At 40.6% G+C, this 26,700-nt stretch overlaps 2 protein-coding genes across 6 annotated transcripts in view; both read left to right on the top strand.

Annotated features, from left to right (window-relative positions):
• The first annotated feature begins 13,395 nt into the window (after nt 1-13,395).
• On the top strand, nt 13,396-14,662 carry LOC114027495. The gene is made up of 3 exons (XM_027841565.1): nt 13,396-13,463; nt 13,569-13,950; nt 14,361-14,662. The coding sequence occupies exons 1-3, from the start codon at nt 13,396-13,398 to the stop codon at nt 14,643-14,645; spliced, it is 735 nt and encodes a 244-aa protein (XP_027697366.1). The 3' UTR covers nt 14,646-14,662.
• Nucleotides 14,375-26,700, top strand: part of NRP1 (neuropilin 1) — a 182,763-nt gene continuing 170,437 nt past the window's right edge. For 2 of the 5 annotated variants that reach the window (XM_027841555.1, XM_027841557.1), the window contains exons 1-2: nt 14,550-14,944; nt 18,403-18,577. In XM_027841555.1, coding sequence (XP_027697356.1) covers nt 14,875-14,944; nt 18,403-18,577 — 245 coding nt within the window. In that variant the 5' untranslated portion in view covers nt 14,550-14,874. Of the gene's footprint in view, nt 14,945-18,402; nt 18,578-26,700 lie in introns of all 5 variants that reach the window. The other 3 variants (XM_027841559.1, XM_027841558.1, XM_027841556.1) reach the window with 3 other exon arrangements.

Consider the following 26,700-nt stretch of genomic DNA (forward strand, 5'->3'; position numbering starts at 1 on the left):
ATCTCCGAGATGCACAACGGCTGTGTGAGTTTAACCTGGTTCACAGGACTCCTGACACAGCACTCTATGAACATAGACCCTTAATAGATATTTGATAGTGCTAAATCTACTGCAATGTTTTAATAATTTATCAACCGAGACAGTGGGATCAGAGATTCACAGAATGTAAGAGCTGAAAGGACCTTGGAGCCCAACTTCTTATGTTCTAAACCTACTGTCTTGGTAGGAAATTTTGAAGAATGAAGTGACTTACCCAAGGTAATGTATAGACAGTGGAAGAAGCTAGGACAAGAATCAATCTATAAATCAATGAATAAGCATTTATAAAGTGTCTGCTGTGTGCTCTGGGGATACAAAATAATGAAATGTTCACTGCTTGCATGGAGTTTACATTCTATTGGGGGAGGCAACATGCACACGTGGAAATAAACAGAAAATAATTACAAGGTAATGGGGTAAGTGGGAGGAGGAGGCAGAAGCCTCCCATAGAAAGTGGTTTTGAGCTAAGCTTTGAACAAAACGGGGGATTTTTGAGAGGTAGTGATGAAAAAGGGGTGCATTCCAGGCACTGGGGACAGCCTGTGCAAAGTCACAATGATGGGAAACAGTCTTCTACTAGAACCTAATCTAGTAGTCAAATGTGTTCCGTTAAAGGCTGTCACCATTCATACATTACTATCTTACATTTTAAGGGACAGCTAGGTTGTGCAATGGATAGAGCACTGGCCCTGGAGTCAGGAGGACCTAAATTCATAATCCAGCCTCAGATTGTGTGCTCTGGGCAAGTCACTGAACCCCAATTGCCCCTTTAAAAAAAGAATACATTTTAATAACCCCTCTCAAAAGTAATGCCTTCCCCCCCAAAAAAAAACTGTACTATTCCCAGGTACTACCGTGTCCCCAAAACATTTCAGCATATTCTGGCAAATCCTTTGTTCCAAGAGTTGATGTTAAGGTCAAACTTTGCAGATGAAGCAAATCCCTGCCTAATTTCCCATTTTGAATGTTCCAAACATCTTCCTGTCTCCTCAAGTCTGGTTGGGTTCTGATAAGCTGGAAAGGTGTCAGATAGAATCCCAGCTATTTCATCTACAATCAGAGAGCTAAACTGAATGAGTGAAGAGGCTTCCTGCTAGCCCACTGGCCACTAGGTGATGAATTACTTGACTGTGGCAATGCACTAAACAGAAAGAAATTTTAAACAGCTGACCTATACAGTCCCATTTCATTGCCAGAGTAATTGTGTCACATTAGTGAGAAGGGAATCAGAAGGTGCAAGAATCCCACACTTTTTAGACCATCAGTTGTGGATCCCTAAATAAGTGACCCTTGTCCAATGAGCAAAGAATTAACTTGTTAGTTGAAGAACTGAAGCACATCATTACTGATCATTCTCACAATGGGCTAACATGGAGGACAAAGGGAGATCACAGCTAAGTAGGGTTCACAAGTGAACCTATGGGATTGTTTTTATCTTGGGGCATCAAACATCATTTCATGGGATACTTGGCCATCTCATCTTGCTATGGCCTAGGAGCCAAAAACAGACAAACCCCACTATCAAGATCACGAGAGTTTATATGCCGCCACTTCTATAGGTTGAAGAGGGAGACAAATTTTATGAAGGATCTGATACTTCCAAACCATGGGAACATATATTTCAATATTTGATGAGCAGTACAAAAGTGAGCACCTGGAATAAAAGAAAATGTAATATAACAAAATATTAATATAATAATAATGATCACATTTATAGTAAAAGACAATATCGGAAAATATCAATCAAACATTTATTAAGTACCTGCCATGTGCCAGGCACTGTGCTAAGTGCACAAGAAGGCTAAAGACTGTCTCTGCCCTCAAGGAATTTATAATCTAATGGGAAAATACTGCTCAGGTTTCAAAAAGACAAGAAATAAAAGGTTTGCAGACTCTGCAACCTCACTTCTATGTATGGAAACCTTGACCCTTGAGTCCCTTCAAGCCCCCTGGTGCCATGGTCTGGACTCTTCCTACCACCTGCCTTCTCCGTTCCTGCTTAAGTGGGAGGCAGTCACAGCACCATGCTGCCTAGAGTCACTCCAGATTTACCTTATTCTATCACAGTGGGGCCCTCACTGCTGCACTCCAACCCTACTCCACTTCCCCAGTGGATTTTCCATTGCACACCTTACGACACCTACTCCAGACATCCTCTTTTCTTCTCAAGCCACAAACACCACGCCTGATAAAATCTTGCTCAGTGGAGGACCTTCCCTCAAACATCATAATCTTTCTCTCCTCCCCAACTCCACAATTCAGATCACTTTGTCATTATTCCTCATTCTCTTCCTTTTTTTCTAGTCTTTGAAGTTTGAGGAAGCCCTCTTTGCCAAAAGCAGCCCCTCAGTGCCTTCTGTCTCATCTCTTCTGGCACTTTGTCCCTTTAATCATCTCTTCTCTCCCTCTACTTTTCAATCTCCCCCTTTCCATTAGTGCCTTCCCTAGTTCCTACAAATATGCCCATATCTCCTCAGGCCTTTTTTCAAATCCTTCATTGACCCTATCATTGCCATCAAGGGATCCTATCTTCCTGTACTATAATCTATATTCTATACCATATTCTAATATGATAGTTCTTCCATCTTTCACAGCCAAACTCCAAGGAAAAAATTATCTACACCTCCTTGCTACAACTTTTTCACCTCTTATTCATGTATCAATGAGACCTGGTTTCATGCCCCACCATTTGGACTAAAACTGCTCTCTTCAAGACCATCAGTGATCTTTGTATTGCTAAATCCAATGATGTTTTCTCAAACTTCATTATGCTGCGTGTAGCACTGTTGGCTGCCCTCATCTTCTTTTTCCTCTCTTGGTTTTCTTAACTGCAAGCTGTTGTGGTTGTCTTCCTGGCTGATGCTTCTAAATCTTCTTGGCAGGATCATTGTCCATATCCCATTCTCTATATTGGGTACAGTCCAGGGCTCTGTCCTGGGCCCTGTCCTCTCTCTATACTTTCTCTTTCTCAGTGATCTCATCGGCACCCAGTTCTCTCTGTGAAGATGATGCTAGAATCTACATATATAGCCCTTTTCCCTACCCAAAGCTTCAGGCCTGCATCTCCAACTGCCTACTGGACATCTCTTTGATTTCCATTAGGCTTCTTAAACTCAACATATCCAAACTGAGCTCCCTGAATTCACCCCTCCTCTTAACTTCCCATTTCTACTGGGAGCCATGCTATTCTTCCAGTTACCTAGCTTTGCAACCTCAAAATCATGCTCTACTCTTTCCTCTCATTTACCCCCCCCTTCTTCATTCAGTTGCCAAGTCCTATGAATTTTATCCCCTCAAAATCTCTCCCATCTACAGCTTTCTCTTTATTCACACCACAGATACCCTAGTCCTGGCCCTCATTACCTCTTGCCCGGAGCATTGTAATAGTCCAGTCAAGAAGTGATGAGTTATTAATGATTCCATTAATAACTAATCTTGCTGCGTCCAGTCAATCTCTCCTCCATTTTCTACACAGCTGCCAAATTGATATCCCTAAAACATAGATCTGACCATGATAAGGAAACTTCACTGTCTATACATTAACTCTACAATAAACCATTCACTTCTCCATCTTTCACAATCTGACTCCACCTTATCTTTCTAGGCTTATTAGAAATTATTCCCCGTCATATACTCTGTGTTCTAGGCAAACTGACCTACACATTTCTGTCCATGGCATGACATCCTTCATACCTATGAACTGTGTCTTTACACAAGTTGTCCCTCATTCCTTGAATGCTCTTCCTTCTCATTTCTGCCTCCTGGAACCCTCCAAGGCTAGGCTCAAGTACCACATCCTTTAGAAGGCCCTTCCAGATTTTCCCATTTGTTAGTGTGACCAACCTTTTCCTTCTTCCCCCTATTTTAAACCACTTAAAATTTCTGTAGGGAATATATTGAATTCACTAGCCTAGGGCAAGGCTGGCAATGAGTGCCCCAGGGGGCTGGCAGTAACTCTTTTCTAATACTATCCTCTTGTGCTCCTATTCCCTTGTAGTCCACCACCTGTTGACTAGCACCTTGCTATATCTAATCAACTCACATCAATTGGCTTTTACAAAGAAATACTTATTTCAAAGATACATCAAGAAGTGGAGTCCAAACATTTCCCCACCAAATTTTCAGGGGTACAATCTCCCCTATACCACCTCTGTCTCTAGGGAGAGTAGACCCAGACTTAGCACAGTTTCTACATAACATTAGTCCCACCAAGTTTATATCCAAATCTAATCACTGCTGGATAAACCTTTGTCTCAGCTACCACTGGGCTGGGTCTTATTACTGCTCCTCAGTCTCCAGGGCCTTGTTCATCAGTTTCTCCATCTAGAGAGTAAGGACTTACTTATAAAATATTTGAGACTAGTGTCTACATGAGCACAATTTGTGATCAGTACAGAAATTCTGCTTTGCTAGTGTTTTTATTTTATGTTTAGGGCTATATTCCATATTGTTCATTTATTAAGCATCAAGCATGGGCAAAGGAGGGCTGATAGGTTCTGAGGTTATGAAGAAAAAAAATTGTTAAACAGTTCTTGCTCCTATATATATATATATATGTATATATAAAATATTAAATGATAAATTAAACAATAAATACATATGTATATATAAATATATAAAAAAGAGGGTTCCCTAAAGCTAAAATAAAATCAGATGAAAACAAGATAGTCCATGCTCTCGCAATGTCATCATTACGAGAATGCAAACAAACAAACAAATACCAAAGACAGTTAAGGTTTCTATTATCTTTTCTGTCTAAAAACACCCAAGAAAGAACTGAAGTTGAGGTAAAAATTGATGCTACCATGTAGCCTTTGTCACTAGTAAGGATGTAATCCCTAGACATATATCTGATGTTACATGTTCTTATTCATTTGCAGAATCAAAGGCTTTTAGAATTTAAAGCAATCAGAGACCATTTAGTCCACCCCCCCTCCTTTTTCACGTATAGAAACAGGCCCAGGGAGATTAAGCGATTGGCCCAAAGTTACACAGGTAGTAGTAATTGACAGTTGGAATTTGACTACAAGTCCTCTGACCTCAAATAGAGTGTTCTTTTCACTGTAATAGGAATTCATTCCTTGATTCCTTGATTCATTCCATCATCCATTTGTTGAATTAATAAATGTGTGTTCAATTAAATTGAATTAATTAAACAAATATGTATGTATAAGGTACTCTGTGAAGTAGTTAGAAATGCAAAGATGAAGAAGATGCTTTCTGCCCTCATGGAGATCATATATGCCTAAATAGGCAAGCAAATGTGTATAAACTAAGCTTATAAGCGAGAAATTCCTTTTTAGAGGTGATATGAAAGCTGCTGCCATAGCCGAGGAATATTTTAATCGCTTGGAATATTTTATCACAATGAAATAATATCAAATTAATAGTTTTAGTGTCATCAAAAGTCTTGATCCGGCAATAACAGAAGATTTTGTAAGAGACAAACACAACATTCTATCTGAGTAATTCTGATAGATTGTGGTTCTGGATTTGTGTTCTATAGAATCCTATAGTTCAAAGATACAGGTCTAGGAGTTACCAGAAAGAACATTTTCATCATAGCAGGCAAACTTCACTTTATGTCCCTCCATCAGCTTCAGGTCCCACCCCAATATTATACAAGGGCTTAAGATTTCGAATAGCAATGAAAGCTCCCACAGTTTCAAAATATTTGAAAATCAGGAAACTAAGGAAACTTTTCAATTTACCTTTTCATTCAGGGTTTTAGACTATATTTCAAGATGAATTTAAAGCAGCCATTAGAACTTCTGGCATAATATCTTTTCCTCCAGTTGACTTTACAAACTATAAATCTGCTCAAATTCTCAAGAACTTATCAAAAATAAATTTGGGATTTTCATCCTATTTGACTTGTAAATCTTAGGTCCACATTCTTTGTGACACTGAATTTAGATTCAGAATGCCAAGTTTCCATTTGCACCTCCATTGTGACAAAACTATGTGATTTTTGCCAAGTTCGATAATCCTGGTGAATAAATAAATTAAAGAGCATTTATTAAGTGCTTTCTATGTACAAAGCAGCATGCTAACCACCTGGGAATGCAATTAGAAAAGCAGGATGGACCCTCCTCTCTAGGAGCTCACATTCTGAAGGAGGGAGGCAAATGGAGGCAGTTTCAGTGGCAAATCAGATGGAAAAGCACCATGGTCTTTAGAGAAGAACTGCAACGCAGATAATAATGTATCTTCTTTAATGTTATTTCCGCTGATAAAACCATAACCATTTCTGAATGTTGAACTATTTGGTAGTGGAGTTTGGTGGTGAGAACTTCCTTTTCCCAGTTTTCAGTAGCTATATTTCCAAAGGAGGAAGAGTCTGCAACATTTGCAGAAGTAATGGACAAATTTGATCCTCCCAAGGTTGATTCACTGGATGATGGCTTACAGGCACTGGGCTGGAAACAGAACTGGTTGTATGGCTTAGCTCTGCTGTTCTAGGTGCTCTTGAGATGAGGGCCTTGTGTCTCAGCTTCTCCATCTAGAGAGTAAGGACTTGCTTATAAAATATTTGATCCAGTGTCTACATGAGCACAATTTGTGATCAGTACAGAAATTCTGCTTTGCTAGTGTTTTTATTTTACATTTAGGGCTATAGTCCATATTGTTCATTTATTAAGCATTAAGCATGGGCAAAGGAAGGGTGATAGGTTCTGAGGTTATGAAGAAAAAAATTGTTAAACAGTTCTTGCTCCAAGGGAGCTCATCTTTTAAAACAATATTTTTGTTGTTGTTTAGTTGTATCTGACTCTTCATGACCCCATCTGGGGTTTTCTTGGCAAGAATACTGAAGTGGTTTGCCATTCCCCTCTCCAGCTCATTTTACATTTACAGGGTGACACAGCTAGTAAGTGTCTGAGGCCAGATTTAAACTCAGGTAGATGAGTCTTCCTGACTCCTGCCCTTCAAGATAATAGATATTTTGGGGCAGCTAGGTGGCATGGTGGAAAGAGCACCAGACCAGGAGTCAGGAGGATGTGAATTCAAATAAATCTGACTTTAGACACTTGACACTTACTGGCTGTGTGACCCTGGGCAAGTCACTCAACCCTGATTGCCTTGCCCAAAAAAATGTTTAGATAGATACATAGATACATAGATAGAGACATAAATATATAGATGTATACATACATATATACATATATATAATATATATACACATATACATATAAACATATATATGTATAGTTTAGTAGTCTGTTGCTCTAAAATTTCACCCCCTTACTGCCCACATTTCCTTTTGTCTACCCAAATGTGGGAAACCTGAGGCCTTGAGGCCACATGTGGCCTTCTGGGTTCCTAGGTGTGGCCTTTTGACTGAGTTTTACAGAACAAATCCTTTCATTAAGAGTATTTGTTCTGTGAAGCTTGGATTCAGTCAAAAGGCCACACTTGAGGACCTAGGGGACCATTGTTCTTCATCCCTGGCCTAGTCCATACCCAGAATTCTCACTGAAAAATTCCTGGATGGAAGACAAAGTAAGGCAGTACAGAGGGAAACCCACTCTGAGAACTTATTAGATATTTCTTTTGGCTGTCAACATTCTTACTTAGAATTTTTGTTGGGGGTATTTAAAACCATTTGACAACTTGGAGAAACTGCCGGAAAAAGCTAAGAATCTGTTGTTATGTGTGAGCCGATGCTATTCTAGTCTATAAACATTCCAAGAAAGCCCTGTTCTTCTCCACTCCTCCGTAGAAAGACCAGAATCCATTTACTTGGTCTTCCAGCAGTTCCATTGAGATAGTGTAGAATGTAGGTGAGGACCAATCATCAATACTTATTAAGTACCTTGTATGCACAAGACACTGCTCAGATCTGAAGAGCTGACACGGAAACTGAACTGAAGGTGTGAATGAGGCCATGTTTACTAGGTCAAAATAACCACAGCCACATCTTTTTTTCTGGGTTATTTTGTTCATTTTAAGGTTTGTTTGCATTTCAGCAGGGTGGTTCAGTGGCTAGAGTACCTGACCTGGAGTCAGAAAGACCTGATTTCAAACCCAACCTTAGACATTTCCTAGCTGTGTGACCCTGGGCAAGTCACTTAACTTCAGTCTGTTTCAGTTTCCTCAACTGTAAAGCTAGGATAACAATACTACCTATCTCCCAGGGTTGTTGTGAGGATGAAATGAAGGAATGTTTGTAAATAACTTAGCACAGTGCCTGGCACACAGCAGGTGCTTAATATTTATTTGTCTCCTTCATGCCTACCTACCTGCAGTTCACTTGACAATCTGCCTTCATTATACTCTCAAATGCTGAATCCAATTTAGATAGTGCCCAAGGTCAGTGTTCTCCATCTCCCAGACTCTGGGTTCACAAAGACCCAAGTCTACTCCAGAGGTCTAACTACCAGCCCAAGAGGATAATTTCTTTTTCTCTCTGGCTTTTGCTCCCTCCCTGGAAGTCTCACTCTTGAGAAATCTCCAGAATAAATCTTAGGGATGACTTAAGGATGACTAAGTTTTTCCAAATATTGGTAACAGGAACCCCCATCTCCTCAGTGGGCGCTAAATATACTACATGGAACAGACTGCCTTCATTTCACTCACTACGAAAATGCGTGAGACATAAAGGACTCATAGGAGCACATGAACAAATATAAAAAAATAAACCACTCCAATGGTCCACTAGGCTCACACATACCTATACATATATACATACGTACATATACACACAGAGATACGCACCCCAGAATGTTTTTTTTTTGATTAAAGCAAATATTTTCCATTCATCTTACACCTGTATCATCTGAGCAACTCATAGCAATAGAGAGGTTGGTAAGGTCCAGATTGCTTGTCTCCTCCCTCCCTCCACACTCCTAACTCAGGTCCTAATTATCTTGGAAGTAGCTAGAGTCACTGGGAACCAATCAGAGGAATTCCCTGAGTCTTCTTCCCAGGGTGCTAGATTGCATATCTTTCCATATGGAAAGTGGCCTTCAGACAAAGGTCTAGACTCTTGGAATCTCAATTTGATTGGGGAAGTAGGAGAACTCATCAAATCAACCAGGGATCTCCTGATCAGCTCCTTTTAAAAAGTAAAGATTTGTCATTTTCCCATAAGTGACATCAACCTCAAATCTAACATTACTTTGCCAGAATTATTAAGAAAGTGGAAAATTAAATGGAAAATACTTTTCATATTATTTTAAATTTTCAATAACCAAAGCATTTTTTCATTACAGGTATGCCCTGACTCACAGGGAATACACACACACACACACACATATACACACACACATATACATGTTATATATATATATATATATACACATACACATCAATAATTACATCAACATACATTAATGATCTCCCTCTTTTGGGATCTTGGTTCCTCTTGGAACATAGTAAATTTTCTCCAAGTTTACAAAACTGCCCTTTTGGATTCAGATAAGACCATCAGTGGCTTCCTCTTCTACCTTGAAGGGAGGGTGAATGGTAGGAGATGCTTCCCTATTACTGTCTCATTCTAGGTATCAATGTTCATTACAGATATGATACGCAAAAGGGAAGGGGGAACTATGTGTTCCACATCTCCCTGAGTTTCTTTCTCCCTACATAATCTGGAATACTTTTCCAAGAAAATGTGTTAATATAGTGGCTATATTCCCAGGCCAGTACACCCTCCACACCCACACCTCCTACACAAACTCTGAAATAATAAAATTAGTGCTATGATACAGCTACACTGTAGGTTAAACAGCACTTTGCGGGTTTTTGAGAACCACCATATTTTCCATGGGAAATTACTAGAGTTCTAAACAACTTACTTAAAAAGAAACTTTTAGACCGCAACAGTCTTGTAAATTGGAAACTACCTATATTGGTAAATTGTAAAGGAAGCCATAAAAGGTAAAAGTGGTTGTGGCTTTGAGTCTGTTGGTTTTATATTTTAAAAATAGATTCAACATTTAAGTTCTCTATGAAGTAGTAAAATATTTGCTGTTTTAACATTTTTCTAAACTTGTTTTAAAATTTATTTTATAAGATTTCAGTTAAATCTTAGCGGGAAGTTACTTCTTTTATATTTTGAGTATTGTTCAATGATATTCTTAATTTTCTCTAATAATTTGAACATAATTTCTTTCTAAATCATCATTCATATGTTTTCTCACCTAATGATTTTTAAATTTAATTGCTTAATGAATTTAATATTGTTTAATATTATTTTAATTTCATTTAATTTCCTTTAATGATTTTTGTTTTAAAATTCAGTCAGAGAAACTTCATAACTTAGGACTCTAAACATATTAATTCAGAACAATAAGATTAGATCTCTTATCCTTAGGGAACTTTCTTATTGGCTCAGACTAGATGCAATATTTAAAGTTGGACATTGTTAGTATATGACTTCTATCCCTTACTTTTAAAAAAAATTGCATTACACTAAATTTAAAGTGCATATTGTTGGGGTTTTCTCCAATATTATATTCCTTTTTCAAAGGTTTAACATAAACTGTCATAAAGGATGGTTTATTTTTTTCTTCCCCTGCCACTAGTTAAAATGGAGATGGATAGCTGTAAATAGGGTCCTACATGCTTTCTTTGCAAATTACATCATTTACATGGTAGTGCCACTTAATATAATTGCCATTCAGCCTAAAATGGAATAAATTTTAATTGCAGTTCATCTTTAATTATGATTTAGTGTTAAACTTTTTACGATTAACCACTCTTCTGAGTATTAATCATATTCTGTGTTGATTCTTTTCAATATTACTGTGTCCGGGTGTTTACAGTCTTTCGCTGAATTCTAAAATGTCAACTTGATTTTCCATATTGCTTCAACCCAAAATTATTTGATAAAGTTGAGGGTCAAAATGGCCTTCTGGGGACAGTGGATCTAAACTAACTTCTGACAAATTGATAAGATGATGGAAGATATTGAGCTTTTACTACACAGTATTCATAAAAAAAAAAAAAAAGGCCACTGACTCCAGTTTGGCTCAATGGGATCAAAGCCAGCTTCTGAGGCTTGAGTAGCTTCTGCGAGCGTCAATGAAACTGGATATTGCTGATTCAAGGACCAAGCTCTGGTTCAATGAAATAAGAGTGCTAGTGGATGAATGTGTAATTCAATGAAACTGAGTCTGACCAGTTCAGAATATTGGCTGGACTTAAGCTTGAATGAGGTGTTCATCAGGCCCTAAACTCAGAGTTAGGTGAGACTTTAAAATAATGCCACCCTAGGGAAAAGTGCTAAATTCCTCCAGGGTCTCTCCCTTGTTCTCTCATGGACGGCAATCTCTCCTCCTTCCACCCACTACTCCTGTGTTCTCATCCCCACCTCTTTCTGGAGTTTGTAGAAATTTATGATTGGCTTTTTACATCATTACTGGGGGTGTCAGAAAAGAGGTAATAAGCAAGTATAGTTTACTCTGAACCAACCCCCATGCAGGCGTGTGGGGAAATCAAGGGGAGGCTGGAACAAAAGCCCCAGCCTGGTCTGCTAAAACTAGCAAATCGTGGCAGGATTTAAGGGGTGGGCCTAAGGAGAATAACAGGACTTGGAAATCAGGATTTATCCATATTACAGAGTTTATTCCTTTTTTTTTTAAGGTGGTCGGAGGAAGGAGTTCACAAATGCCCATAGCTGGTGAGAAGGAAAAGCGAATAGTTTGCTTTGAATCCATCAAACAGTTCTGCCAGGGGGTAGGGTGGCATAGAAGGGCATCTCAAATCTCATATTTTGGGGGGTAGATGATAGGAAGGCAGTACTCAGCAAGGAAAGAAGAGGGAACTAGCACTTTTCTAAAAACAGACAGAAAAAAAAAAAAACAGGAGCAAGGTTATTCTTTGCGTGCCCGCTTGGCTCAGCCTTGAATGTGCCGGACTACAGGGACAAACACTGGCTGAGCACAGACTGAGCTGACTCCCGGATGTCCCCAGGACACTCTAATCTCCCACCCCTCCAACCGGCCCAACCATTTGTCAACCTGCCTGAACCCTAGGGTTGTTTTTCTGTCTCTGCCTCTGAATGGGTGGTGGAAAGAGGGGCGTGCTGAAGTTCGAGCAGACCCTCAGACCTTTGTGTTCCTGGCGGGGCTCCGTGTAGAACATTAGGAGCTGAGTTACTAGGCTGGCTGGAGAGAAGAGGAAGAAAGGAGGAAGAGAGATGTGGAGATAGAAGGACAAGAAAGAACGCCAGCCTGGGGTTCAGGGAAGGAACCTTTCCCGCTTTTCGGTCAGGTGGGCAAGGCTGCGTTATGCCTTGTTACTACAAAGCCACCAGACATCCTATCCTCGCTTCCCTAGCGCCGGCACCCTAGCCAGAGTCTAGCTTCCCTAGCAGCGCCTCCAGCGGCCTCCTTTGGGGAGGCGGGAGTAGGGGCGGATCTGAGGGCTGGAGATGGGCAAGGAGGCGTGCCGGGGGCAGGGTTGGTCGGGGTCTCAGGTGAGGAGATTGGGTGAGAGGTGCTCAGCAGGCGGCGCAAGGGGAAATGCTCCGGGGGCAGGGGAGACAGCAGGCAGTTTGGGTGAGTGCTTTGGGCTGGGCTTGAAACTGACGTACCAGTTCATCCTCTAGCCCCCAAGGAGATAGACAAACAGCGCGGGGACCCAGCACTGAGAGTATTTCTCTGGGCACCACTATTTCGGGATTTGAAACCAACGCCCCTAGTGCTCGCGGAGGAGACGCGTGATTCCCACTTGTTCTCTGCACTCCCTGGTTGTTCGGCCAGGATCCTGGGCTCCTTGTCTAGTCTCCTTTTCCAGCTCTCTGTAAATTGCCCTTGACAGATCTCCCTCTCGCGTGCCAAGTCGGAATAAGTCCCGATTTCGGGGTGTGTCAGTAAGCGCCAAACACTGGGGAAACGCCGTGACCTCACGGTTTCCAAAACATCCTCCTTCCGCGGGTATCCGCGGGGGCAACCGTCTACCTAGAGTGCCTGATCCCTTGGTCTCCGCCTGTTTATTCCACGTGAAATATTTTATATACTCTGGTGCACTGATGATCTTCAATAGCGGCTATCTGTGAAATGAGCTAGGAGGAATCCTAGGGTGAGGGAACCAGGGGCCAGTCAACTGCTAGTGTGAACACCCCTCCCGAGAGGGACGAGAGTTGGGCGGGAGTGGGGGGGGGGGGAGAGAAGCTAGAGGACATGTGCCTTGCCTGTTGCTGGAAGGGTGCAGCGAACGCCCAGTAGAAGTGGACAGAGGTTCCTCCTCTCGTTCCCCCTGGGAATCTAGGGCCACAGTAGGCTTGGTGCCATTAAAATAGGAACGAGGAGCACCTGGGATCATGAGAAGAATGAACGGGTGGGGCTGGGTGACAGTTATATATACACTTGGATCCAGATTCCCCCTACTGTCCTCCTTTCCTCTCCACCCATGGACTACAGGGCACCCGAGACCCTGAACAATGGAGTGGGTGGGCAGCGCCCCGGGCACCGAGTCGTGTAGGCTGGGTTACCCCCTAAGCTGCTCGCTCCGACGCCCTACCCCGAGTTGTCTCTTGAGGCAGATGGGCATCTTACGCTTAATCGATCTCACTTGGCTTTCAGTAGAACTGGCTGCCAACCCCCACCCTATCTTTGCGGGTGGGGAAGGCGCAGTCCACCTCTCCTCCAACCGACACTGGAGCTCCTGAGACCACTATGGGGGCTGGAGAGGTCAGGAAGGCAGGGGTGGGGGCTGGGACAGCTGCGTCTCTGCTGGGTTGGGTGCAGACAAACCCCGTTCCTCCTTCAGCAGTGGCAGCGGAGGCAGCAGCAACAGCAGCAGCAGACGGCTTGTGAGTTGCAAGAACAAGCTGCCGCCTCCGGGGCGCTTCGCACTCCTCTCCTCCAGGATTCGGAGTCCCTCTCTCTGCTGCTGCGGCCGCCGCCACTACCCTGGACCCATCTCCCGGGTCCCTTCAACCCCGGAGCGAACAGCATCCTACAGGCAGGTCACACGGAGGCTCTGCCTTGCCTTGCTCGCTGTGCCCTTCTCTTTTCACTGCCCAAGGAGAGACTGCCTATTAGTTGGCACTGAGACCCATTGCCCCTGGCGCCCTCCTTCCACATATACACCTCCTACGCTTAGAGAACCCTAGCCGGGACTCAGAGACAGACCGACTGACGGAGAAAAACACTGAGGGAAACTTATTCTGCTCCCTGTCTCTTGTCAGGCGATTACAAGCGAGCTTATCGGGGAAAGAGGGAGGGGAAAAGGGAGGAAAAGGGGAGAGGAGGGGAGGGGAGGGGAAGACGGAAGGAGAGAGGGGAGGGGAAAAAGAGGCGGGTGTGCAGTTTGTGAAACTCCTCTCTGTCTCGGCTCATCTTTTCAATTGCTTGCTTCTCTCCTTCCCGCAGACAGCCCCCCGGACCTCCCCTGGGCGCGATCTCGTCAGTTTCAAGGGGGGTCAAGGAAAAAAAAAAGACATCGGATTTTCTCCCTTCTTTCCTTTTTGGAATTTGGCTTTAGGCTACCCGTGTCTCCCTTCTCCCTCCCTCCAACACCGAGACCTCCTCCACCCACCCACACATTTGGATTTTTTTTTTTTTGGAAATGGCCCGGGCAGCGGCTCTTGGAAGAGGAACAAGTGTGGGAAAAGAGAGAGGAAACTGGAGCTAAATGACAGGATGCAGGCGACTTGAGACACAAAAAGAGAAGCATTTCTCCCGGATCAAGGCAGTGTTCCGCTGCTGCTTGCTTTTCTCCAAGTCAACCTGAAGGATTTTCAAGCTGCGGGAGGATTTGAGACTATCGGGGGAGGGAGTTTTTTTTCCCCCCTTTCCCTTTTGCCCTCCCCTTCTATTTGTCTCCTTCGCCCCCTCCCCGGGTCTTTTTCTCTGCCCGAGGCTCTCTGCGTCCTAGTTGAGGAGAATGGATTGGGGGCTGCTCGTCCTGCACTGTGCCGCGCTCACTGTAGCCCTTGCCAGCGCGGTTCGGAACGGTAAGTGACAGCAGGCGGCCGGAGAGGCGCGTCTGACAGCCGCACGCACGCTGCTGGGCCCCGGGCTGGAGGGCGCAGGAGCCCAGGGTGGGTGCTGCTCGGAGTGAGGAGTCGCCTGCGCCTTCTAGCTGGGTGGGCACCTCGCCACAGCTACTCGAGACTCAGGCACTCACTAGCCTTCTCGTGGCCTAAAGGAAACTTTTTTTGTGGAGTGGGGGAGGAGAAAATGTTAAACGTTTTACATCAAGAGGATTTCGGAACGTACGTGTGTGTGTGTGTGTGTGTGTGTGTGTGTGTGTGTGTGTGTGTGTTTCCTCTCTTCCCCTGTTACAAAGCAAAACTGCCTACCTTACCAGATCAGCGCACCAATTATCGTAATAATGTTTCCTCCCAAAGGCAATTAGATGAGAATCCCTTTCAAAATTTTGGTGGCTGCTGAAAGTAAATGAACACTTTAAAGAGGAAACTTCCTAGCCCTCTTAGTATCCTAAATATCCAGCAGCCTCTGGTGTGTGTCTGCAGGTACTGATGTGGAATGTGTGTTTTTCCGAGTGCTCCTAGTCATCTGTCCCCTAATCCTGTCATGAAAGTCTGGAGTTTGAATGAAAGTTACGTAGTGTCAATAAAGGAGTTTGATAAATACGGTATAGGAGACGAGCCTATCTGAAAATCCCTACAGTTCGGTTTGGTTTTAAAACCTCTTCGGGTTAAGTAAATGACAGAATGTGTGGGCTATAAACAGGACCGAGTAACATAAATAATGTTTTTAAATGTGATCTGGCTATAGGATTGTTTGCCCCTCACTTTAAAGTAGGTGAAGACTGGGATGTGAAAATCCCTTTTCAGTTAAGCCTTCAGCAATTATTATTAACTAATTATCAAATATTTGCTTTTGCCTGACTTGGATTTCAATCAAAGTAATTAGAAGAAAAGAACATCTACTACTTATTGTGGTATATTGTTTTAATAAGAGACCACAAGTGGAGTGTTTTATACTGAGAAGAATTTAAATCAGGGTTTTATGATGGAAGTTAATCTCCCTAATATGTTTTCAGGAGTCTGTGTGATTTAAGCAATAGATTCTTCCCCCCCCCCCCCCCCCCCCGCAACTACCAGTGTTCTCGCAAATATGCTAGGAAAGCAAAAATGTGTGAATGTTAATTTGTGACTTATTAATGAACTCCAGTTGGTGGTATCTTTCTGAACTCTCATAGCAAGGGCATGGGAGGGGGGTGAGATAATTTCCTCTTCCATTTGAGTGAGTTCAACTGACCAGTCCTTGGAAATTCACAGCCTTTTTTTTCCCCATTCATGGCAGACTTGGTATGTATGGTAAGAGAAGTGCACTGATAGTGGATTTGAAATCAAATGCAAAAGGTTGTAGAAAATTACATAGCAACTACGATGTCATATTTTTTCAAATGCTTAACAGGAGTAATGGGGACTGGTAAAGAAACAGAGATGCAGCCGATCAATCAGTTAGAGTTTGGGGGAGGGGGGTGAAACTGCGGAAACAGTGGAGTCACCAAGGCCATCCTCTTTAACTTATCAGAGCTCCTAAAGCCACATACACCTCTTCCCAAATGCCAGTGCCTGTTAAATTAATTCATTAACCTTATTTAGGACTAATGGTCCTGAGTCATTAGAAATTGCTCTTTCTTAATCAACTGTTAGAGAGATTTAACAGAGCCAGGGAGTCTAGCAGTCCAGTTATCTTATTATACTGTCACTTTCTCAGAAGTCACAGATTAAAGAGCATTGGTGGTACTGAGCCCACCTAATCGTCTTCTGAAGGGACTCTTGTCAAGTGACTAGGAGCAGAGCTGTTTTATTTCACTCTTTTAACAGATGCCAGATTCTGCCATGTTGTTTGCACAGAGCTGGAGGAGACTTAATGAGATGGGGTCACTTTCCAAGTTCTCGGCAAATTTAGAATAATGCAAGACTCTCAGTAGAATCACATAACAGAGTCCAATATGATCATTAGCCGAGATGTTGAACTCCAGTCGCAACATGGCTTGGTCTTGGCAAGCACAAGGCTTTTAAAAGCCAAAAAAAAAAAAAAAAAAGAGGAGAAACCAACATAAGTCTACTCTAGTCCAAGAATCATGGTTAGAAACATCCAGTGATTGAGAAAACAATAGAATTTATATTGTCTTCTTTCTCTCTAATTTATGGGAAATGATTTCTGTAATGCATGTAGCTTTATGCATTTTTGATGTGCATTTCATCTTTCATTTCCATTTGACCTGGTTTTCCTGTAATAAAATTCTGTACATTTATAAATTCATGCTGAGAGCAAAGAACGCCATTCTTTTTCCACAGGGAATCTATTAGATGCCATATTAAAATCTATATATACTATTACTGAAAAGTTGTGATTGATAGGCTTATATATTTCACTGGTGTCATACCTGTTCCTCTTCCATAGTTTATGCACAGATTTTTTTTTATTGCTAAAAATTAAGCATCAGTAAATGTGGCAGCCTTTCAAGCTGGAGCTCTCTAGTATGAAATCCATCATAAAAAGTGACAATGAAAATCGACACGGAACAATAAAATAAAGCAGCCTCAGAGACTGGTTTATTTAGCTCTTGGCGATCAAGCCAACATTTGGCTTTTGGAAATGATGAGTCTCAAAACCGTTAAGCCCACCTTTCCCAGGATGTTAGGCTGTGGCTTACCATATGTGGCACCTATACTTCCTGACATTGACTGTCCAACAGTTAGGTAATTAGAAATAAAGCTGTGTGATTATTTATTTTTCTTTCTGCACCATTACTTTGATCTAGTCTCCAGGCCTGAGCAACTTTACTCAGAGAAATAATGCAGAATTATTTCTGGTTCACTAAAAACACTTTGTTCTCTGCTCAGTCTGTGTTTCAGGGACAGAGATAGCTTGAAAGTACTGAGATTTATGAACTGATAAAACACAAGAAGGTTTGGCTGAAAGCAAGGTCTATGAAGATGGTCCCCAATGACCAATGACACAGACCAGGCTTATCATCAAAAAGCAACACAGGGGGTCAAACTGCATCTCTTAGTCACCTTCCACTTAGAACTTGTTACTTAATAAGATTACACTTCTTGGAGATAATTAAGTCTAGCAGAAGCCCCCTCGGGACCGTGTTAACATCAATTGAGGGGATTTAATGTTTTTAATGCTGGAAGATCTTTTTCTGCGGAAAGAACTTTGAAAAAAATTCCCCTTTGGAATGTTTGCTTTCAAAGAAAGTTCTCTATACTGTGCAAGTGCTTGGGAGATCAAATGATGATCTTGTTAGAACTATTTCAGACAACAATACTTGAAGAACCTGGGGGAAAAGTCACCGAAAAGTTTCCCTGAAAAAATAAAGTTCTGGAAAGTTTAACAACTGATAAATTGTCAAGAAAGCTAGACTGTCAAACTGTCATTTGTAAGGAAAAGATGAATTAAAAGCATGCTATTTTCATTCCAGGTAAATGTGGTGATAATATAAAAATTGTGAGTCCTGGGTACCTTACTTCTCCTGGTTATCCTCATTCTTATCACCCAAGCGAAAAATGTGAGTGGCTGATTCAGGCTCCAGACCCATACCAGAGAATTATGATCAACTTCAATCCTCACTTTGATTTGGAAGACAGAGACTGCAAGTAAGTCGGCTAATCCGAACAGGGCACTATGGCACCATCTAGTGGTCAGAAATGTCTATGGGGAGAGCCAAAGTAGAAAGGAAGAAAAGGGGGAAAAAACAGCTGATGTGTGCAAGATGGTTTATAAATGAATTAAGAAGCATCTGAAGCCAGACCAGATCATATGTTAGTGGTATAAGATATGAAGGTTATCTTTACTGACTTCTGAGTCTCAAATCCTGCAAGATTATCTTTAATTTTGTAATCTCTGTCTCCTTTTTCTCTAATGTAGGAAGGAGCCTGTTAATTTTTGCTGTTTAAGTTCTTAGTGTTTCAGTCATTTCTTTTTTTCTTGGAGGGGTATGAGAATAGTAAATAAAATCTCTGGTTAGCATTTTTATGAAAAATTGCGAGGCACTAAAATTTACAGCAACCACAAACAGCGAGGTCAGACATTTTTAGCAAATCTATGGAACATTTTACTATTTAAGAACTATATATCTTATTTATGCTTGATGTGGGAAACCATAAATTGTATTGGATGACAATAAGTCATATAGTGGTAAAAATAGGATAAGTGAATTTTCTGGTAGAGTAAATAATGACTTTTTATGAAGACATTCTAAAAATCAGTGTCTAAGTGCAAAAATTGATTCAATTGGTGTCACAAATATGGGACAGTGTCTTTTCCCATTTCCAGGAAAGGGTAGAATTCTAAGTGCTTCAACTTAGTTTTTCTGTTAATTTGTTAAAGGGTCCAATTATGCCTGACTTCATTATTAAAACAAAAGACATTTCCACATATAGGTATGATTAAAAAAAATCTTGACTTATCAGGAGGATATATGTAAATTTAATTTCTTTGTAATAATAACCCAGGTTATCTATTCTGCTTTTTGATATATGTTTGCCTTATCCACTATCGAGCAACTCTAGGTGAGGTGTGCTTTGAATATGATTAAATACTGCATTCAGCTCAATTTAGTGTTTGTTTATCTACTGTGGATACTTAGTAGTCCTCCTGTCTGTCTTATTCACATCATTATATGCTATAGCCTTACCTATACTCTTGTCTCTACTCTCCAGAGGTGTGAATTGGTATTCATATCAATCATTTGTGGAATTCAGGCATAGAAATCTTTCTATCAAGGGAGGGAGAAAACTATTTAGGTGTCAAATCTGTAATGTTTCTTGGGGAATGACAGTCTCCTCTAGTTTAAAGAACAGTCTCTCACTTATAATGCGTTGTATGCAGCCACGTCAATAAGAAAAAAATCCTTGTTATCTAGGCACATTTATTATTAAGTAAATTCTGTTTATTGTTCTTGCACACACACAGGACCTTTTCTTCTAAAAAGGATAATACTACAAATTATGATGTTATATAAAATGTATAAACATTCACACCAATAGCATTTTTCAACCATTTGCAGAGTTATTTTAGTAAATATACTGTTATAGGGCAGCATGGGGAAAATGAAGTATTCTGTTTAATCCAATGTTCCGGTTAATGGAGAGTTATTGTAAATACATAGATGGGTAAAAATTGTCAAAGAATTAAAATATAAGAAAATGTGCTATAAATAACATTCATCTTTATTTGATGATCCATAAGCACTACAAAGATCACAGATTTAGAGCTAGAAGGGAATCATAGATTTAGACCTGGAAGGGACCTTAAAGGATATGGAGTCTTACCCTTGCCTCTTCCTGCCACCATTTTCCAAATGAGGAAACTGAGGCTGAAAGAGGTTAAATGACTGACCCAAAGCCACACAGCTAGTAAGTGTCCAAAGTAGGATTTAAACCTGGGTCTTCCTGACACCAGTGCCAACATGCTATCCTCTCGCCATGCTGCCTCTTGCTTCAGATTATTGCTTGAGCTTCAGTTAGGTAATTCATAAACATTACAGCATATAAGTCTAGAAATATCAGTTCATAGAGTATTTTGCTGATCAGAATGCCAGACAACAGGGAATTTGCTATAGTTTGCTCTGCTGGGTGAATTTGTAGTGCCTGTCACCTAGACAACCTGAGTACCTAGTCTCCTGCTTATTTGGTTGCTTCTTAATGCCCATACTCCAGTAGACATTTCCTGTAAGAAACCTTTTTGCATCTTGTATTTATTCCAGTAAGTAAGGTACTTTTGGATTTGAGTCTAAATTATTTCCTATTTCTTGATCTGTAAATTATTACCATATGTATGTATAACACAGGAATTCTAAGGAGTTTCCACTTTGTTAGAAGTTTCAACATTGGAAGTCAATAAAGGGTAGACAGAGAGACAGAGAGACAGAGAGAGAGAGAGAGAGAGAGAGAGAGAGAGAGAGAGAGAGAGAGAGAATGAGAATTAAGAAGTAGGGGAAATTTAAATTTCTAAAAAGGAATAATATCAGTGATTTTGAAAAAAAAATTAGTGAGGCTAAGAAGGCTATATCACACAACTGCAGAATGTTAAGTCTGGAGGAAGAGAATCCATCCAATTATAGAGAATCCATCTCACTCATTTTACAGTAAGTTACTTGCCTAAGGTCATCCAGCCAGGGCTAGCTGAACAGACAGATTTGGGGGCGGTGGGGGGGGGAATGACATTTTCTGAATAATTGTGTTTATGGTTTAGTTCTAAGTTGCTACCTCTTGACCTACACAAAAAACTGGTATGTTGAATTTAGTGGGAGGAGAGAGAGAAAGAGAGTAATGTTAGAGATGAGTAGTTTTGTACTATATTATGCAATGTTGCTCCTTGACCTTGTAACTAATGGGAATTTCAAATGTGCAGAAAGATCAACCTCTGACTCTCCTCTGCCTGCCATACAAAATAGTATGCTAGCATACAACAGAGATAATGGGAGTAAATTCTGCAAGTGTGGCCACATTTTTCATGTCTTAGGTAGGTAGAAGACATAACTAGTAGCTTTTGTTTTTTTGTTTTTTTTTTTGTTTGTTTGTTTTTAGGCAGTTGGGATTAAGTGACTTGCCCAGGGTCACACAGCTAGTAAGTGTCAAGTGTTTAGTCTGAGGCCGGATTTGAACTCACATCCTCCTGACTTCAGGGCCAGTGTTCTATCCACTGCGCCACCTAGCTGCCCCATCTAGCAGCTTTTGTTGATAGTGATTTGGCACCTAATATTGGGAAGAATTTTCTTGGTACCTTGGAAGGAGGAGGGAAGCAGAAATATTTTTGAAGAAATTGGATCCTTGGGCAAAAATTCAGTAGTAATATAAAGGTTCACAAGTGAAACATCTTCAGGAAGCATAGTTGAAAGAGTCAGACTGCATTGGGTTCTGATTTCAACTCTTCCCCTAGCAAACAGTTTGATCTTAAGCAACTCACCTAATCATTCTGTGCCTCAGTTTCCTTGTGGAGTTACATGTTTTACCTATCTCATAAGATTGTTATTTCAATAAAATGAGATCATACATGTAGAAGCACCTCCAGCTGCTGGAGTCCTCTGTCCCTAACTGCTTGGCATTTGGTTTGTATTCATTTTATGTATATTTATGTACACCTTACTTTCCTCCATGGAATGTAAGCATCTTGAGAGCAAGAATCACTTCATTTGTTATCTTTGTTTTGAGAATGTCTAGCAAAGTACCTGGCACAGAGTAGGTGCTTAATAAATGTTAGTTGATTGATTGATTGATTTGGAAAACTAAAAGCAGTCCTCAAATGTTAAGCATTTTTATTTTCATTATATCATTCCCAGAATTTTAATTAGTAACTACATATTTAAAACTTAGAAATCCTAATATATCTAGTAATTGTAATGGTTAATACTTTAGGGCTATCTTGCAAATTAAAATTTAATGGCATTTCACCGCATGGAATTTACATGTCATTTTCTTGTTTTGGCCAGCTTAAATAAGTTTAATACTTTGGACAATGTGTGATTTTTTGAGAGTGTGGGTATTTCCTCCATTGGCACAAATCACACTCTGCTTTAGTAGGTGGTTTCTTGAGTTATTATAGACCCAGTTCCTCCTTTTAACACTGCCCCCACTCTCAGAAAAGCAATATCACCTGATGGCCAACCTCTCTGCACTTAGCTAAGCCAGTCTTTGATCAACAATCCATTGCCAGGCTGTATTGGAAATTCTTCCAAAATAGCAGGAGATGCCAGAGCCTAGGACTTTGGTCATCTTCTTTGAGAACCCAGGTTTATGTCCATGCCACGATCAGGCATCCAAGTAGGATTTCAATGGAGAATGGCCAACGTTTACGCTATAAAAGCAGGAGCAGGTGGGTCTAAGATAAAAACCCTTTGAGGAGAATCATAGAGTGCCAAGTCAGCAATTGCCATTTGTGGGGATTGAAGATAGAGAAGTAATTAGACTTTCACAATGAGTAAGTCAGGACTAATGGAACAATATCCTAAGGACAGGATTAGTGGGAAAACATTCCGGAAATTCAGTGTTGCAATCAACCACTGTAGTAGTCACAGCCTTCCACTGAAAGGTCTCTGTATTATATTGCATGACTGAACTAAGGAACTGACTTCTTATTTTAAAGGTGATGGAGAGAACTCATCCTTACAGTCACTCTGTTAACAGTGTGGGGGGACGATTCCCTTATAATCCAAGAAAAATGAATTGTTAAATTCAATTGTAACAGGTTATGGTTATTAATGACTCGGAGATTGTATAATGTCTATGTGTAGGGTTCAGAGGGGTTTACAATCTCCCAGAAAGTTAGTTGTGCTAACTTTTTTTTTTAATATGGGGGCAAGGGTAGAGATAGTAAGTAGACAATGAAGGAGGTATAGAAGGAAGGAGAAGGAAGGTACCTTTTCCTTTTTACACCAGTAAAAACTTGCTTGTTTGTGAAGAGACAGTTGAAAGTGAGAGAGAAAGAGGGAAACTGACCCATGAAGCATCTGGTGAAGCATTGCTCAGAACATTTTAATGCCTGCTCTATGTTGTAAATGGCTTTTGGTGTTTACATTAGGTTAGCTGGGTCTTACTCCGTTAAGGTTTCCTTTCTGTGGTAAAGCAGACATCTTGAATCTCATAAAACTTTATATCTGTATAATAAACAAGAATGTCACTGATACAGTAGTTAGAATTTATGGAACTTTTCCGGTTTCCCAGCAATGCAAACTATCAGCATGATAATTTATAATGGTTTGTGACAAATGCTGTTGAGCGAAGAGGTGTGTGGTTACATTCAGATCAGATGTCGTCATCTGGGGAGCAATAAAAATTTCACAGACATTGGGTTAAAAACATTAAGAAAATGAATGTGAAGCTCCAAAAGAAAAGACCTAGAGAGGGTGGGAGGAAAAGCCCAGTAGTGCTCTTCTTACTGAGAAATTATAGACTTCATGACCAGATACAATAGTGTTGTTTTATAGGAGAATATGAATGGGCTAGCCTATAGCATTCTTCCTTTAAAGCTCCTCAGCCTCCTGTGTAGAAAACAATCTTTTCTTTTGTGGAATGATTAATAAGTTTTTTTTTTTTTGACATTTGCATTCAAAGGGAAAATTTGTGTACAGTTAACTTTAATTTTAGTTTCATAGAGATTTTCATTACTGATGTTAAAGTTAAATAGAAATTTATATTCAGGTCTTTGTTTTTAAAATCTAAAGGAAAACAACAGGAATAAGTTGCACTTTTTTATATTAAAAAAGAAAAAACCCTAAGACTCCAACTTGGACTATCTGTAGAAATTGTTCTTTCAATTCAGCCAATATTTATTCAGCACCTACTATGTGCGAGGATTAATCCCAGGTACTGCAAGAAATGAAAAGGTAAGATACAGTCACTTCCTTCAAAGAAATTACCTATTTAATGTTGACATTTTGCTAATTTAATTTAATTCATTGTATTCATGGCCCTTGACAAAAGCATACATAAACGTTGGATCTTGAGGGCTGTACCAATGGATATCAAGCTCTTCAAGCTAGAAAGACTTTGAGTGGGGACTTCATGACAGACCCTATGTCTGTTATCTGATGATCGTCCTTACAAAGCTAAGAGGTGTTTGACACCATGGCTATGGGGCAATGAGTTTTTCACCTTTGATAACTCTTCCTGCTCTGCTTCTAACCATTTAGACTTTACCACTATGCCCTAGCTGGTGGCTGGAAGTTCCCTTCTGTACCTGTGGCCTCCTCATCCTAGAATATCCCTCCACAGAACTCCACCCATCCCTCCATACCTCCCCTGGTAAGTTTGTCCCAGAACCTTCATTTTGAGGAAGGGCTCAGGGAAACTCTCCTTTATTCCTCTCCCAGCTCCACTTCGGACTCCCCTGATGTGGTCACTAGGTCCCACATGGGTACTTTCCACCTATATCTTCCCTTTAAGCTCCCTTTATGTGTTAAACTCCCTGAGGGCAAGAACTTTTATGCTTGTGTTTGTATCCTGACCCTTAGCATGATACCTGGCATGTAGTAGGTTATTAAGCACCTACTATATGCCAGGCATCATGCTAAGGGTACCTTGTCTTGGTGATCAGTAGACACTAAGTGCCAGGCATTATGTAAATGCTGAGGATAAAGAGAAAGGTGAAAGACAGTCCCTGGAGCTCATAGGCTAATAGAAGACAGAACATGAAAACAACTATGTCCAAACATATAATTTATAGGATAAATTAGAGATAATCAAGAGAGAGAAGGCACTATAATTAAGGAAGAATGGGAAAAGGCTTCCAGTAGAGAGTGAGGCTTGAGAGGGGACTTGAAAAAACAAAAAGGCAGAGATGAAGAGGGGGAAATATTTTAAGAATGGAGGACAACCACTGAAAATGCCCAGAGTCAGAAGATGGAGTATCTTGTATAATGCACAGCCAAGAAACCAGTGTCGCTAAATTGCAAAGTATCTATGGGGAGGAAGATAAGGTACATAAGGTGTATGAAGTTGGAAGAGTGGGGGTGGGGGAGGGTGGAGGTTTAAGTTGTGAAGGGCCTTGAATGCAAAACAAAGGAATTTTCTATTTGATCCTGTGAGCCATTGGTGTTTGATGAATAGTGGGGTGACACAGTCAGATGCTTAAGGAAAATATCAGTTAGATAACTAAGTGGAGGATAGATTGGAGTGGGGAGAGACTTGAGGCAGGCAGATCCACTAGCAGATTATTGCAATAATCCAGGTACGAGGTGATAAGGACCTGCACCAGTGTGGTGTAGCAGTGTTAGAAAAGAGAATGAAGTATGAAAGATGTTGGTCATGTTGACAGACCTTGGCAACAGATTGGATATAGGGGAAAAAAGTAAGTGAGGAATCAAGGGTGATACCTGGATTGTGGGCCTGGGTGATTGGGAAGTTGGGGGTACCCTCAGCAGTAACAGGGAAGTTAAGAAGAGGGGAGGGTTTGAGAGGAAAGACGAGTTCAGTTTTGGATATGTTGAGTTTAAGATACATTCAGGACATCCAGTTCAAGATGTCCAACAGGCAATTAGAGATGGGAGACTGGAGGTCAACAGACATTATGGAGTTCCTTGCACATAATACACCCTTAATAAATGCATATAGTTTGATGATTAAGTAGAGGACCAAGAACCCAAACCAAGAAAAGTACAGGTTCTTGTAGTTTAAAAAAAATATATGTGACATCATTATAAGGGCTAAGCTTGAAAAATACGGTGCATATAAAAATTTTGGAACATTTTTTCATAGAGTATACAATATAGTTCTATTATATATCTATTAATTTTGACACATAAATACATTTTTTTTGGTCTTTGTTCATGAATAGTATTTTATATTTGAGTATATTCTCTAGAACCAAGAGAAGAGGAAAAAACATTGCCCTTGTTTTATGGCACTCAAAGGATGTTTAAAGCCAAATACTTTGCTATTTTCCGTAGATAGTGCACTTTTAACTCACTGAGACATTGAAACCTTATAGAATGAAGCCAGAAAGTGCCTGCTGTTCTTTCTGTAATGAAAAAAAAAAACAGTCCCATTGGAACATTTCATAGTTTTGGTCAGTATCTACTTTTAGCAGAAACATTTTTGAGCTTTGTATGAGTTGCATAAGCTACAGCCTTATTGAAATCTCAACAAAATATTGATCTGGCATCCAGTGCACAGGGAAGTCAGGCTCCCCAAATATCTTTCTTCATTATCTGAATCCTTCCATCTCTGCATAGATCTCCAGTGAGTTCCCAAGGATGGGCAATATGAAGGGAATGACATTT

The sequence above is a fragment of the Vombatus ursinus genome, unplaced genomic scaffold (assembly GCF_900497805.2).
Source record: "Vombatus ursinus unplaced genomic scaffold, bare-nosed wombat genome assembly UNPS02014861.1, whole genome shotgun sequence".
NCBI lineage: Eukaryota > Metazoa > Chordata > Mammalia > Diprotodontia > Vombatidae > Vombatus > Vombatus ursinus.

Coding starts and splice junctions, on each gene's coding strand:
- LOC114027495 (XM_027841565.1), top strand. CDS start 13,396: ATGGACTACAGGGCACCCGAGACCCTGAACAATGGAGTGGGTGGGCAG. Junction 13,464..13,568: donor CGCCCCGGGCACCGAGTCGT/GTAGGCTGGGTT, acceptor CTTGGCTTTCAG/TAGAACTGGCTGCCAACCCC. Junction 13,951..14,360: donor GAGCGAACAGCATCCTACAG/GCAGGTCACACG, acceptor TCCTTCCCGCAG/ACAGCCCCCCGGACCTCCCC.